Raw genomic sequence first — 14,589 nt, 5'->3', positions numbered from 1 at the left:
CACCTGCATGGAAATCCATGGAGTAATTTTAAATCATACTTTAATTTCTAAAGAAGACCGAAATTCCGTCTTTTAACTCCTCCAAGGACGTACTGTGTAACAGAACTTGGTGTCACACCATTACACTCTGTCCCAGGAAATGGGACTTGGTTGTGCTTTCGTTGGCTTTTATCTGGTTCTGACTCAGATTACATCAATGCACAGTTGATAATATGAGCACAATGTGAATTAGCAAATAATGCCAGTCTGCCTTCAGCAGCATTTGTTTCACTTCCACATTTTCCTGTTGTGAGCTGCAACCCTGTTTGCTTTATGGATGGAAATGCAGAAAGAACAGAAATGTGCTGCTTGGTGTTCAGAATTGTAAGTCAAAGGATTTCCTGCGGGGTCACACATACAAACTGCCCTCTGCAAAACGTGTGGATGGACTGCCAGGAACTTTCCTGGACATAGTTCTTGCAGGTGGAAGGCTGGAAAAAGCCTTTCCTGAACTTCATCCGACAGTGTTTTAGCTTGGACAGTGCTGAGTGTTTGAGCTGCGTGACAGTTTCCCCGTGAGAAGTGATTTATTCCTGTGCGCTGACTGCGGGTATCGCTGACAGCCCAGGTGGTTCTGCTGGAGTCCCCCAGCCCCTCGGGCGGTGACACCGTCCCTGAGCCCGAGGGAATGCCGTGAGGAAAGGCCACAGTGCAGTAAAACGAGGACACTGGAACTTCTGCACAATGCTTGGGAGAGAAATTTGCTCCCTGTGCTGTGAATGAGCAGCTGAAAACCAACCAGCTGACGTTCCCCACGGCGTGACAGCTGGATTTCCCCGTGGCTATTCCCCTACCCCGGGGTTGGCACCGGGAGCAGGATCGGGGCGGATGAGAGGGGCCCGGTCCGCCAGGCCGGGCAGGGGCCGCTCTGTCCCTCCTCTCGCTGCTCCCGCGCCCGGCCCGGGCCATCGAGCGGCGCGGGGGAGGCGGGCGCTCGGCCGCGGTGGCGTGTGGGACGCGGGCGGATCGCGGCCTGGCGGGGCGGCGGCGGAGCGGCCGCGGGCGGAGGGCTCGGGGCTCGGGGCTGAGGGCTCGGCACTAAGGGCTCAGCGCTCAGGTGAGAGCGGGGAACGGGCCCGGCCCGGCCGGCGCGGCCTCCGCCCGCACAGCGCCCCGGGGCTCGGCCCGGGCGGGGCAGGGTCGGTGCCGCCGGTGTGGGGAGGGAGGAGCCGCGGGGCACGACCCCCGAGCGGGGCAGGACCCGGACCCCGAGCCGCGGGGCAGGACCCCGAGCGGGGCAGGACCCCCGAGCCGCGGGGCAGGACCCCCGAGCCGCGGGGCAGGACCCCCGAGCCGCGGCCCGCGCACCCCTGGGGCCGGAGTCACCGTGAGGGGCGGGCACGGCCTCGGCCGGGGATGAGCGGGCAGTGCCGGCCCCGCGGGCATTCCCGGGGGGAATCCTCCAGACCCGCCGGGATGGAGCGGGCGGTGCTGCCGGGGGGCACAGCGCGGGGCCGGGGGCGGCCACAGACCCAGCACGGCTTCGCTGCCTGGGTTTGGTTTTGTTTAGTCCTTCATTATTGTTCACGTGCAGGTCGGAGACTTCATCGTGTCACGGGACTTAAGCGTGATTTGGAAGCTTATCAGCTTATCAGTTCGCTCTGCGTTGCCAGTATGTGCACAATTGTACCTAAATTCTGTGGGTGTGAGGCAGAGCTACCTGTGTCCTGATGAGTGATTGCGGCTAATGTGTTTGGTTTTTTCGTTTGAAAAAGCCCCTGCATTTCACGTTTTCAGATCTGTTACCCAATAATTTTCTGACACAGTAACTGCAAAAGTACAGTCCAAAGCTGCCTGCACAGGAAGCACATCATTCCTAAAGCTGGTCGTTTATGAGAACAGTATCACCGCCTCCTTTGTGCTTTTTGAGTCACTGTGTTCACTGATATAACAGTAAGGAAAGAAGGTGTCTAGAGTAAAATGTTACTGTTGAAATGGAACTTTAAATAAAATATTTGGGATCAGAGCTTTAGATTCACACATTGCTTTTTCTTGACCAGTGCTCACACAGGTGGGTCCCCCTAACTTGCCCAGTCCTTGCTCCTTTTGCTCTACATGTGTGCTGGGAAGTCACAGGCATGTTCCAGGTTTTGATGCATTCCCAGTAATAATCTGTGTGGGGTGTCCTTGGTTCAAGTCCAGCACCAGAGTGAAGTCTGTGGGACTTGTGAACACTGAGCTCCAGTGCAGAGCCAGAGCAGTGGCTCATGCTTGGAGTGGTCTGTCTGCAGAGGTCACAGCTGGGCTGTGGCATTTGCTGTGAGTTCTGTGCTTGGGGGAAGTGATACAGTCATTTTCCTGAGTGAGAGTAATGCAGAATTGCTAATGTTTAAAAGAGAATTCCTTCAATTGGTAACACCTGTTCCTGATGAGGAAAATGAAATCATCTGTGATTGTTGATGCAGGGGGAGTGATAGGAGGTTTCCCCCCTCAGAGATGAGGATGTGGCAGGAACAAAGCATGGCACACAGAACAGGCTCTGCTGGACACACTTGTTTGATAGAATTCAGTGATTCACACAACTTGGAATGAGTAAGCTACCAAAAAAAAAGTTAACTGCTTTGTATTTGTATCCCTGTATCCAGCTTGGAATACAGTGAGAAAATGTCTAATTTTCAAGTAACTTCTTTGTTTCTCTATGTATAAGACATTTGGCAAAGTTATATTTTTTTTTCATTCTTATTGATGTGCTTCAGTGCTTGACTCTGACATTTCTTCTTGGGGTTTTGTAGTGCTTTTGTGAGAAACCACAAATACTGGTATTTCACTGACATATTCCTGGTGTTTCTCTGTCTGCTTTGAGTCTGAAAAGTGACTTTAGAATGCTGATGTTTTTGAGACCATTTCCAGCCCTGGGAAACCTGTTAAAGTCTTTACTGCTTTTTGTGGTTCCTTGTTAGGTTATTAAATACTTCTGAAAAAGTATCAGAGTTGTATAATCTCAGATGGAAAGAAAAGCCTCATTTGAGAAATCAGGAGGGCTGTTCTGCTTGTAGAGATGGTTGTAAGGTCGCTCTAAAGTGATGATTTAAAAATGTTGTTTGATATCCTTATATGGAAACACTCTTTGTACATGTCTCGTGGCACTTTCTTTGTGTGGTTCTTATTAAGAAGCTCCCAGTCTGCCTGTTCCTAACAGTTTACTTCTTGCATCCTGACAGGAACAAAGGAAATGACCCATTTTCCTTCCCCTCTCTTTCTCTCTCACTGGAATACTGTTCTCAGCAGAAGAGGGAGGGATGGCACGTTCCAGGGCTCTGCGTTTGCAGAGGAGGAGCTGGAACTGAACTTAGGCAGTTTGCTCCCTTTGGTTGCCAGACATCACATTGTTCCGGGTAGGAATTTGTGGGGATCCGAAATGAAACTTTGCTACATTATGCCCCATTGGAAAACAGATCTGGACATTGCTCTACTGGAGCACAGTGTCCTTTTCTCCTTCTAGGCCTGCTAGATAGGGCCCAGAATTATTTACAAATAAAGTTTCTCTGCTTTTTGCAAGTTATTGCAGTTGCATCTTATCTATTCCTTTCTCTGTGTACTATTTTGCATGTGCTGCTTGGCTTATCTTGTACTGATTGAAACAGGACCTGAAGAGAACAGAACAGGCTCTGGTTTGCCTTAGTTATGTTTTTTATACGTTTTATTCTGGAAAATTGATGAGAAATTAAATATTCCAATTTCCGGCTGAGGGCCTGCCCAGAGCTTAGTCAGAGGCTCGGCTCCCCCTGGATTTGCAGTTTGCCTCAGCTGTGTGCAGGCAGAGTTCTGGGTTCCAGGGCTCGCTGATGCCCAGCATGGGCTGGGTGAGCAGCACGTTCTCACTGGGAGCAGTGCCGCCGGTGCTGAGGTTGGTGGTGCTGGAAGGAGATTTAACATGTGGCGTTTCGCTAGCGATAAACTTTTGATTTGTGCTGTGTGGGAAAGCCTCGGGAGGACAGCACGCGGTCATCGGGGAGGGTGGTTGGTTGAATGATTTTCGAGCAAACCTCACGAGGGCAGTATTAGGAACTGCAAAGTGTGTCGGGGTTGAGTAGCTGAGCTCCCAAATGAACCCCGGGGCCTTATTAAGTGTTGTGGAACAGCAGGTGTTTTCTGTGGGTGGGGTTTTTTTGTGTGTTTGTTTTTATGGTTGTTGTTGAGGTAACTTTTAGTTAGAATATTTCTATTCTAACATAATACAGTGGAAATGACCAACTGGCTGCCTGTGGCTGCAGTCATGATGTGATCAGAGCAGCTGTGCTGCAGCTTTGGCTGCAGAAACTTTTTGGTCAGAGGAAGACACAAGGTGAATATGGTTTGCCCTGTAGGAAGCAGGTTTTGTAAGTTATATTTATGGAACAAATTACTGTAAGTTTAGCTTCTTGTGAGAGACTGATTTTGAAGCCAAACGTGTCATAGTCAACTGACAATGATTTTGACTCTTCTGCTTCTTAATCAAGTCATTTGGGTGATGCCATAATGGATGTGACTCTCCTGTCAACTTAAAGCAGAAGCAGTTAGACAATTTGCCATACATATTGAAACCTGAACTGTTCCCCCTCCTATCTACAGACAGCTGGTTTGGGGGTTTCTCATCTGGCATCACTGTGGGAGATAGGCCAGGTCTATCTACATTAGCACTCAGTGGCTTTTTATGAGCTTTCTAAACTCTTGAATTATGTTACTGATTTTATAGACAAAGTGACAGCAGAGGTTTGCAAACTTAAAAACAAGATGTGGCCAGAGCAGTGGGTTACATCTGTCAGTGAGGCTGTGACTGTCTTTAAGGATCTGGAGCAGTGGTTGGCTGGAGGCTGGAATGAGCCCTTGCATATTGGTCAAAGAAAAATAAGCTCTCTTTTTTCAAAACCATTCCTAAGGGTTTCTTAACAGTTTCCCAGACTGCTTTGAGGAATACCTAATTAGGGGCTGCCAGCAGATGGTTAGGATCAGGACCTCCCTATTTTCCAGGCAGTGGATGTTTTATTAGGCTTCCATAGCAAGGAACCGAGCTGGGTTTGGGGGAAAAGTAGGCCTTGTTTTCTTCCAGGGTGGCTGGTATCTGCACAGCTGCCAGGACTTTAAATGTCTGCTGCAGGGCAAATGAAATGCTGTGGGAGCTTAAAACATGTTTTCTTTGAAACTCCAAGTGGTAATTATGCTAACTTTGCTTTTGCTCAGTCCAGAGTGTGTCTGCTAGGATTGGACTGTCAAAATGCCAGTCTCAGAAGGTGGCCTGTATCCTGCTGAAATGGCTCCTGCTGCCCCCCAGGAAGGTGTTTGTGTGTGAGCACACAGGTGCCTGCACAGGCACTGCCCTGCTTCCCCAGGCCAGGAGCTGCACAACAGACCAGGCTGGGAAGTGCTCCTTGTGCACTTCCTGCCCTGCCCAGGGGCTGCTCTGGGTGAAGGGGCCTCTCTGCTGCCCTGAGAACTCACCTACAGCTCAGCTGTAAATAGAGAAGGGCTTGCCAAAACCCTTCTTCGGGGCATCTGAAACCAGAGAACAAAGCTTTTGGAGAGTCCTTCACCTCAGGGTGAGTTTCCGTGTCCAGAATGGGTCAGCCAAGTGTGTCCTTTTCAGCAACAGGACTTTGAAGTGACTGGGAATAATGTTATGTTCTGACCCTTACCTGGGAATCCCATGAGTGTCCTGTTCTCATGGGAATTACTGTGTAATTTTTAGACAACAGTTACATTACGTTCACTGGTTTGTAAACCGTATTTAAGAGAAATGTAATAAGTCAAAAGGGTAAAAATTGAAAGAAAAATTACCTCCTTAGTGCTGCTATATCCCAACCGTGGTTGGGAACAGAGAATATTTGAATTTTGGGTTTCATTAGCTAAGTGCAGAATCAGAGAACTTCAAAAAGCATTCCATCAGGAGTGCCATGCGTGCTCAGCATGAGCTCTCAGTAGATAATTTTCCTTCTTTAAAGACAGGATGGATGAAAGTTTGTTATGATACTGAATTTTAGTATTTTGCATTCTAAAGGAATATCTTTGTTTCGAAACTTTTAAGTATTGAAATGAAGTATTCTGGTTTTGACAATCCCGTGTAACTTCTTTCAGAAGCAGACATTTTGATTGTGGCCTCTTTATTGTGGTAATCCTTGAGTATGTGACATTTCATTCTACTAGAATAAAATGTGATTTTTATAAGCAGATGATCAGTTCAGAATTAAAATCAGTGTAATCTTCAAGTCAGCTAACATGCACTATGGCTTTGTTTTCCACAGTGTCTGAAACTCGGAGTGACGAAACATGTCTCAGTCAGGTGAAAAAGTGAAGGTAAAGAGATGGCTGCATAGCCAAAATTTTGTTTAGAATCTGTTCAACTTCTGAAAATACTCGTGGTTTTAATGAAGTGGTAAAATTGTGAATAAATGATACCTTATTGCTGCAGATGTGTTCCTTAAAAGGAACTGTTTAGTAGAAACAGAGCTTGCATGCGATTGTCGTAATAGGCTTCCTGGTGTTTGCCTGAGTCTGCTTACACAGTTAAATTGGTACTTTTACCTCAGGAAACTTCATTTGACAAACCTTCATTTCTAATGTTTTTGGATTGTTAGCAAATAAATAATTACCTTTTAAGCTGTATCCCCTCTGCCCCACTGGAAATGTCTGGCATTGTATAAAAAATGTTCTCATCATAGATTCATCTGTGAAGAAAACCTCTGATTCCAGGTAGTTCATAGTCCCTAAATCAAGTGGCTGCAGTTCTTGTTTAGGCTCCTACCAGGTTTTCAGTCAATGGATAACAGATGGTGAAGCAGCCTGCTCTGTTTATAGCCCAAATCTCTTTGATAAGTTTTTCAGGCATGTTTCTTTTTCCTGCTTTTGTGTTAGAAGTTAAAGATTGTGAAGATAGGTGAGCACCTTAACAAGGCAAAGATACATCTCTGTGTAACTGTGTCTTGGAAATCCCTGCATGAGTACAATGTTCCTGTGTTTTACCTGGGAGCATATACATTGTTTTTAGAGAAGATAGTAGCGGCAAATACTAAATTTTAACAGATTTTTTTTTCTATTTTTAGCTGTATTTAGCTGATTGATAATAGCATGCTCTTGCAAGCTTGCAGATGTTGATTTTATGCAAGGGGAGACTTTTGTGTGTGTAGCCCAAGGTACTGACTGGTTTCTGTTGATACATCAGCCTTGGTCAGTGGGCCTGTGTCAGGGTCTGCCTTGCTACAGCAGCAAAAAATGGTTTCATTCTCTATTTTTCCATGTGCTTTTTATACCTCTGCCCCTTACTGTGTAGAATCAGCTGAACTTGTTTTCAGCTTTGAGGGGGGAGAGGGATCTCATTTATTCCCAGCCTTTGTTCCTTGCAGTTCTCCGACTCGGCGGGGTATGTGGGCTTTGCTAACCTGCCCAACCAGGTTCACAGGAAATCTGTGAAGAAGGGCTTTGAGTTCACTCTCATGGTGGTCGGTAAGTCACTTCTTTAAGTGTTTTTGACTGCTATACAACAACAATGAAATTTCTTTCAGAGGTGTGTCTCTCTTCCTACTTAGCAATTGACTGTTACACAGAAAAAAAGCTTTGAACCTCTATACTTTCTAATTAAATCTCTCACCATTTTGTCCTGTTTCGTAGGAGGGAGTATTTGTAGTGATTAGAGGTGATGACTTTGAGCCAGCAGGACGTTTTTGTGTTCCTGACTCATTGTCAGATGATGGGGTGGTTGTTTAATCTTCCTTTGACTCTTTTTCCCCAACTCAAGGCATGAATGCACATGGTCAGTGTCTTGCTGTTGAAATGGTGATGCTGCTGTTGTGTTTGCTGCTGTTCAGTACTGACTCGCTTTTGTGTCAGAGATAAACCTGTAATTTAAGAAATAATAAATAATAATAAACCCTGCCTGTTCTGTCAGTGAGCACCTGTGTCTTTGATGGAGTCCTTTAGGCACAAAGGTCTCCCAAGTGACATGTTGAATTATATCTGCATTGAATCAGTTGAATGTTATCCAAGTGCAAAGGGAGCCCACAGTACTGTCACTGTTCTGTAGCAGTTATTGGAAAATGAAAATGAGAAGAGATGCAGAACACTTCCATCTTATTCTCTGTGCTCTGTAGTACTGTTTAGGATTATTTGGTGGCAGTGTTCAGCAGTGTTTGTGAGATAAATAGGTAATTTGTGTTAAGTGTAGAGTTCTTGTTTCACGTAGTCTGTGATGATAGATAACTTTTCCATCTCCAAGATCAGATTAGTAGCATCTACAATAATATGGCCAATTGTTCTAAATGCTGACTCCTTTGATTCCTTGGGCTAGGAAAAAAGTGATTTTTTGAAACTCAGGTTTAGTAGTTACATTTACAAGTTGATTACTTTGATGTATGACTTGAAGTTACAGAATTGTGAAACTTCCCAGGTGAATTTTGAATGGTTTTGGGTTTCATAGAACGTCCATAGGCTCAGCTGTAAGGGTGCAAACCCTGACTCTTAGTTTGGGGTTGCTTTACTCGTTCTCCTTCCTAACACTGTTCCAGGTTCAGTTTCTAGCTTAGGAAAACCATGACGCTCTCAGAAATTTTCAATGGGAGAGCTACAGCTCTGATTTTTGTAAGTTTAGATGAAAAAGTTTTAATTTCCCTTAAGTAACTGAACTGTCTCTAGGTCTACAGCCAAAGTGCTGCATGACCTTTCAGCTTTTATTGTGACATCTATTACAGTAATCTTAACATTTTCATGTAACATTCATGAAAACACTGGAGCCTTGTTTTTCCGGTGTTTTCAAAGTGCTTAGCTGAACCTTTGATGTTTTATATCAAAAGCTAGGGTGGATCCTGATGAACAAATTATTTTTCCTCCATAATGTGGGCCTGAAGAAGGATGAGGGGTTTTAAAAAGCTTGGAGTAAGACATTTATATGCTTAATAACCTGAATTGTTTTGTTTGTAGGTGAGTCTGGCTTAGGAAAATCCACTTTAATTAACAGTCTGTTCCTGACTGATCTGTATCCAGAGCGTTATATTCCTGGAGCTGCAGGTAAATGTGCTTTTGCAGTTCCTCCAGCACACATCCTACAAAACTTCGTGTTCTTTCAGTTAACATTGCTTCATTCTGATAGCCTCACCCATGACACCCTTTCTTCATGCTGTCTACATGTATTTTAATCCTCCAAATTGTATTTTGTTGAGTTGTCATTTTCTCATTTATTTTTCCTTTCAAAGACTCAGCTTTTGTTTCTTCACCAGTTGTTATTAAAAACAACACCACCCAAGCCTTTTAGGTGTCCATATACCTAAATGTGGCTTTGCTCCCATTTCCTCTCTTGCTTTTTGCCTCTAATGCCTTAAATCCTGGTTTTGACAGTCCAGCATGCTTTTGAGTATTCAAGTTTTATTTTTGCATGTTGTTATGAGTAACCCCCCTTTTAGTTTATTGCTGCTTTTTATTTACCAAGACGTGGTGTTAAATTTTACCTCCCAGCTTGTTCTTTTCCTCTAAAATATTTGATGTTGTGTAGGTTACAATACACTCCAGATGGCAGTTCCTCCTCTGTTGCTCTGTCCTGCAGGGCTTTCTGCAGCAATTGATAGGCATAATAACAATGCAAATGTTCCTTTATTTTAGAGAAAATAGAGAGGACAGTTCAAATCGAAGCTTCCACAGTAGAGATAGAGGAGCGAGGGGTGAAGCTGCGTTTAACAGTAGTTGACACACCAGGATATGGAGATGCCATTAACAGCCAGGACTGGTATGTGTGGAAATGCTGCTTTGTTCATAGAGTGTGTGTCTTCTCAAACTCCACTCCAGTGTGTCTGTGCCCTTCTACAACTTCCACTTTCAATTTTCTGACTGCTTTCTCCTGTGTTTAAGAGGTTTGGTTGGGGTTCTCTAGGCTCTATGTGATTCTGCCCCAGAATCAATGGCCCTTCCTCCTGTAAGGCTCTCTGACAACTGCAGTCAGCTTTTTGTCTCCATGGCCATTCCAATAGGGTGGAATTATGGGGGGCAGGTATTTTCTGTTTGTCTTTTACTTTCTGTGTCTCTGGCCATCCAGTTTCCATGTTTTTAAGACAGTACTTTTCATTCCCTGTCCTTCATAGGTACTACTAGCAATTTGGGTAGCTGCTGTTATTTTTTTATGATGAAGTTGCTGCTTAACTCTCTCTGGCCTAAATGTTGCTGATAGTCTTTAAAGGGTGAAGTAATTGTCAACAGATCCACTACACAACATACAGAATTGCCTTAGCATAAAGGTTGTGAAAAAAGACAAGGGTGAAATAGGAAGGAACTGGGCAGGTTGTAACAAACTTAGTTCATAAATGTAATTTCCAAATAATCATATTCAGGCAGTTCTCTTTTGCTGTGGAAAACTGACAACTCTTTTCAAATAAAGGTGAGATGTATTACTGTGCTTATGAGGATGCCTGAATCCAGTGCAACTGGAAGCTGAATTTTGAGTGTCCACATGATTGTCTTTTAAGAAGTGCTAACAATATTTATTTTGTTTAAATATTGACATTTGACACTTTTTTCCCGGTTGCGGTGGTAAATCAAAGGCAAACAGTGTCACTGTGCAGAGGGAGGAAGCATAAAACTAATACAGGTTGATTTGAGTTCTTCAGTATGAGTTAAAGGTCAGGAAAGAGACAAATACCTGATCAAATAAACATCTATAATGCTAACAGACTGTGTTGTAGTCTCTCACTGACAGCATGCTGTGTTATCTGGAGCATTCTGAAGGACACAGTTATCAGGGTTTTTCTCTTCTTTCTAGGGTGTGTACATAGGAACATAGCAAAAGTGAAGGCACTGAAGTTCCGTAAGAAACAAAATGAAAGTTTGAAAGTGAAGCTCTAGTGAGATTTTTATTTTCCTCCCACTTCTCCTACTTTAGTAAGCTGAAAAAAGAATGGAACTTTTGGAATAACACAAAGGCATCTCTCTGGACTGCACCATGGTCTTGCTTATTTTGTGCACTGTTGACTAGAGCTTCCTTCCGCTGCAGCCAGAGCTGAGCAGCCTGTGCATTGTGTTACTGAGAGCTCTTCCTGTTGATTGTGTTCTAATGCCCTTTGTTTATTCTGTTCAGATGTTTCTTAGAGACCTACGTGTTGGGATTTTCCCCCTCTCTTTTTGGAGGCTTGCTGAATAGAGTCAGTCCATGGTGATTCAGACCCAGGAGAAAAATTTACCATTTCGTACGTGGTTTTCTGGGACAAATCTCAAACATCAAGATACACGACAGGAACAAATAGTGCTTACTTACTGCAAAACAAAAAGATGTAGTTAATGACAGCTCTTTAGTCTAATTTTCTTATGTCACACAAAAAGACAGTGAGTCATGGCAAGTGTCATTTGACAAAGTCTGTTAATCTTTCCAGGATGTCCCAGGGACTCGGATGGACAGACTCTTTGTTCTGAACTGCAGTGAAGGCAAACTCAGTGCAACCACCTTCCTTCCTTGGTAGTTCAGAGGAAGGAGCAAGTTTGTGTTCTTGAACTCCAGTTTGTGTTCAGGAGCATTTCCTGCAGTCATGGGTAACCGGTGGATGGTGCTGATTGTGAGCCAAGATTTATAAAGCCCTTTTTTGGGAAGGCTGCAATTTGTGCAGACTATTTGTATGTCAGGGTGATGAATTTTACTAAGGCTATTTTTGAACAGATGTCCTTGTACCTACAACAGGCTGTAAGGGAAGGTGAAGGAGAACCACAGTTAACCAGAGTGATAATTTTTTAGATGCTGTGTGAAGCTTTAGTGCTAGCTGGGGTTCTGTGTTGTACAATCAAACCACACCTAGAATTGCTCATGGCAGCAGTTTAAGCGTGTTTGGAGAACAGCAGAGTTCTTTGTGTTTGGAGGTTTGACACATTCAGCATCTTTTCCATGCATGAGTATGTAGGGGTTATGAGAGGAGCATGTCCTTGAAGTAACATCTCTCATGAGATAGAAGAGAGAGGATCTAATCAGGGGAGGAACAAAATTGCTTGATGCACAGATTTGGTGTGAAATCTGGCCTCAAGAGGAGGGCTGACAAAACCAGCCTGCAGGTGAGCTTGTTAGATGCTGCTGATCATATGCTTTGTGTCACCTTGCAGTGTCACAGGTCATTCTTTGAGAGCTGCTCTCTGGCTGATGCTAAATTTTTGGGTTTGTTTTTAAGCTGTCTTAAATGATATTCTGTGGGTGTTGGCAGCTTGATAATATGGCTCATTTTCCCCCCGTGGGTTTAAATGCAGCGTTGTGTTGTTTGCTGTTCTAATCCAGGATGTGCTGTCCCCTCAGCAATGACAGCATGGGGTATCAGCCAGGTGTTTCCTGGCAGTCAGGAGGTACAGGACACTGACACCATATTTATGGGGAAAATTATAGCTGTTAGAGCTAGAGAGCTGCACGTAAAGCAATGATATTGCCAGAGAAATGTGTGATAGTTCTTTCCCATTGTTAGTGCTTGGTTTCTGACCTGTATGTCTTCAGTCTCATTACCTTTTACCAGCTAAGAGGAGAAGTATCAAAGATCAACAGGAACATAAGCCATGTTGTTGTATTTCAACCCGTTTAGGTATCAAGATGCAGGCTTTTCAAAGAGCAGCACTAAGGTCAAAACCCCATAAATTCCATGTTTTGCTGTGTTGTCCCCTAGTATGACTTAGAACAGCCAGATCTTGCAAAGATGTAAATGTGTGTGTATATATGTATATATATATATATATATGTGTGCTGCTATGGATTTATTCCTTCTCCATCCAAAAGCTTACTCAGCTCTGGAAAATCAAATTCCCTCCAGGACCTCTTCCATCATTCTTATTCCTTTTGTTTATCATCTTTACAGCCGTGCAGCGCTGGGTTGACCGTTGCCTGTTGCAGTATTTGCCAGCATTCTGGGTTCATTTGCCAGCATTCTGGGTTCATTTGCCAGCATTCTGGGTTCATTTGCCAGCATTCTGGGTTCATTTGCCAGCATTCTGGGTTCATTTGCCAGCATTCTGGGTTCATTTGCCAGCATTCTGGGTTCATTTGCCAGCATTCTGGGTTCATTTGCCAGCATTCTGGGTTCATTTGCCAGCATTCTGGGTTCATTTGCCAGCATTCTGGGTTCATTTGCCAGATCACTGATTTTTCTTCTGTTCTCTTGTGTGTTTCCCCCTTAAATGTCTTGGTCAAATTGGTGCTTTTTCAGCAACAGAAATATGGATGATCCTATTTTTCAAGTCAAGCTCTGTACGTAGTTTGTCCCCAAGTAGTTTAAGACATGTTCATGACACACAATCATCTGCCTAATCTTATCTACATCTGTGTGTTCATTTCCCTTCCCCTGCAGTATTTAATATAAAGTGTGCTTTTGTATTAATGATGTTTGCAGGTGTCTGCATGCTCTGGAATAGCTTAAAATCATCTCAGTAATGCATTGTGTTTTCGCTCTCTAGTCACTGCTCTTTGTATCTCAATAGTCAGTGTAATCAGATTTTGTGTTCCTTTACTTCTTTGTAGGGAATATTTTAAATTGCCTTCAACCAAGTAGCAATTACTTTTCTTTGTCAACAGAAAAGGATTCTGTAAGGTAACAAAAATAGCTTAATAAATCATGTGATGCTTGAGCGCATGACTTGCAAATGTATTTGTATTTAAACAGACTAGAATACCAGAATTTTCATAGGTAACTATAGAAACCTGGTTCTAGGGTCAGGGTTGTAAATGAAGAGGATATCCGGGATATGTCATTTGTCAGCTGGTTTAAAACCAAATCCTCACCCCCTGCCCCCAGAAAAAAAGGCAGAAAAATCCTCAGTCTTCTGTTCCTGTCTCTGTTGTCTCAGCACTGAGTGCTTTTTTCTGAGCTTGCACTGGAACTTTTTATCCAGTGAACACAGTGGCTCTAGGCAGAAGTAGGGAAATCTCTTTTGGCATTATCAAAATGTTTTTCCTCAGTACTAGATACAATGCTAGGAAGTTGAATTTTTTGTAACAGAAATGTTTTTAATAAAAGTGTGATTCTCCTCCTGTTCTTATCTTTTCTTGATTCTTCTTTCATTGTTTTAAAGCTGATGTGAGATGCCTCTCTCTCCCCTCCCATCCCACAGCTTCAAAACCATCATCCAGTACATTGACAACCAGTTTGAGCGGTACCTGCACGACGAGAGCGGCCTGAACAGGCGCCACATCATAGACAACAGAGTCCACTGCTGCTTTTACTTCATCTCTCCTTTTGGCCATGGGTAAGAAAACACCCTGGAACTTTGGGGTTTTAGGGTATTATAGCTTGTTCATAAGTCTGTTCATTACCTGAACTGGTGACTTAGCTGTTAATTGAGTTGCTTCCCAGCCTGTCAGTAAGCCAATGCAATTAAAATGGTCTTTTGGGGATTAATGCTCTCCTCTGCTTTGTCCCCTTTTTGACTGTTAATATTGTTTTAAATCAGTCGGTGTTAATATTGTTTGTCTCACAGAAACAGAAGCACTTTTAATATGCAATTTATCTTATAGTGACAATTTTATTTACAACTCAAGCTTTACACGACCAAGGTGATAAGCAAAGGGCTCTGACTTAATTTGTTATGGAGATACTGTTTATGTAGACACTTGAAATAAATAGTCTTTAATACATTTGGTCTGTT

The 14,589-nt window shown here is 43.6% G+C and overlaps 1 protein-coding gene across 4 annotated transcripts in view; it reads left to right on the top strand.

The window, feature by feature from the left end:
• The first annotated feature begins 959 nt into the window (after positions 1-959).
• Positions 960-14,589, top strand: part of LOC135424252 (septin-2) — a 34,996-nt gene continuing 21,366 nt past the window's right edge. Inside the window, exons 1-6 of one of the 4 annotated variants that reach the window (XM_064675328.1) lie at positions 960-1,096; positions 6,258-6,309; positions 7,356-7,455; positions 8,926-9,012; positions 9,601-9,724; positions 14,056-14,190. In XM_064675328.1, the coding sequence (XP_064531398.1) occupies positions 6,283-6,309; positions 7,356-7,455; positions 8,926-9,012; positions 9,601-9,724; positions 14,056-14,190 (473 nt within the window). In that variant the 5' untranslated portion in view covers positions 960-1,096; positions 6,258-6,282. Of the gene's footprint in view, positions 1,097-1,628; positions 1,652-6,257; positions 6,310-7,355; positions 7,456-8,921; positions 9,013-9,600; positions 9,725-14,055; positions 14,191-14,589 lie in introns of those variants that run through there. The other 3 variants (XM_064675330.1, XM_064675329.1, XM_064675331.1) reach the window with 3 other exon arrangements.

Source organism: Pseudopipra pipra, chromosome 18, assembly GCF_036250125.1.
Source record: "Pseudopipra pipra isolate bDixPip1 chromosome 18, bDixPip1.hap1, whole genome shotgun sequence".
NCBI lineage: Eukaryota > Metazoa > Chordata > Aves > Passeriformes > Pipridae > Pseudopipra > Pseudopipra pipra.
This window is presented reverse-complemented; position numbering and strand designations above follow the sequence as displayed.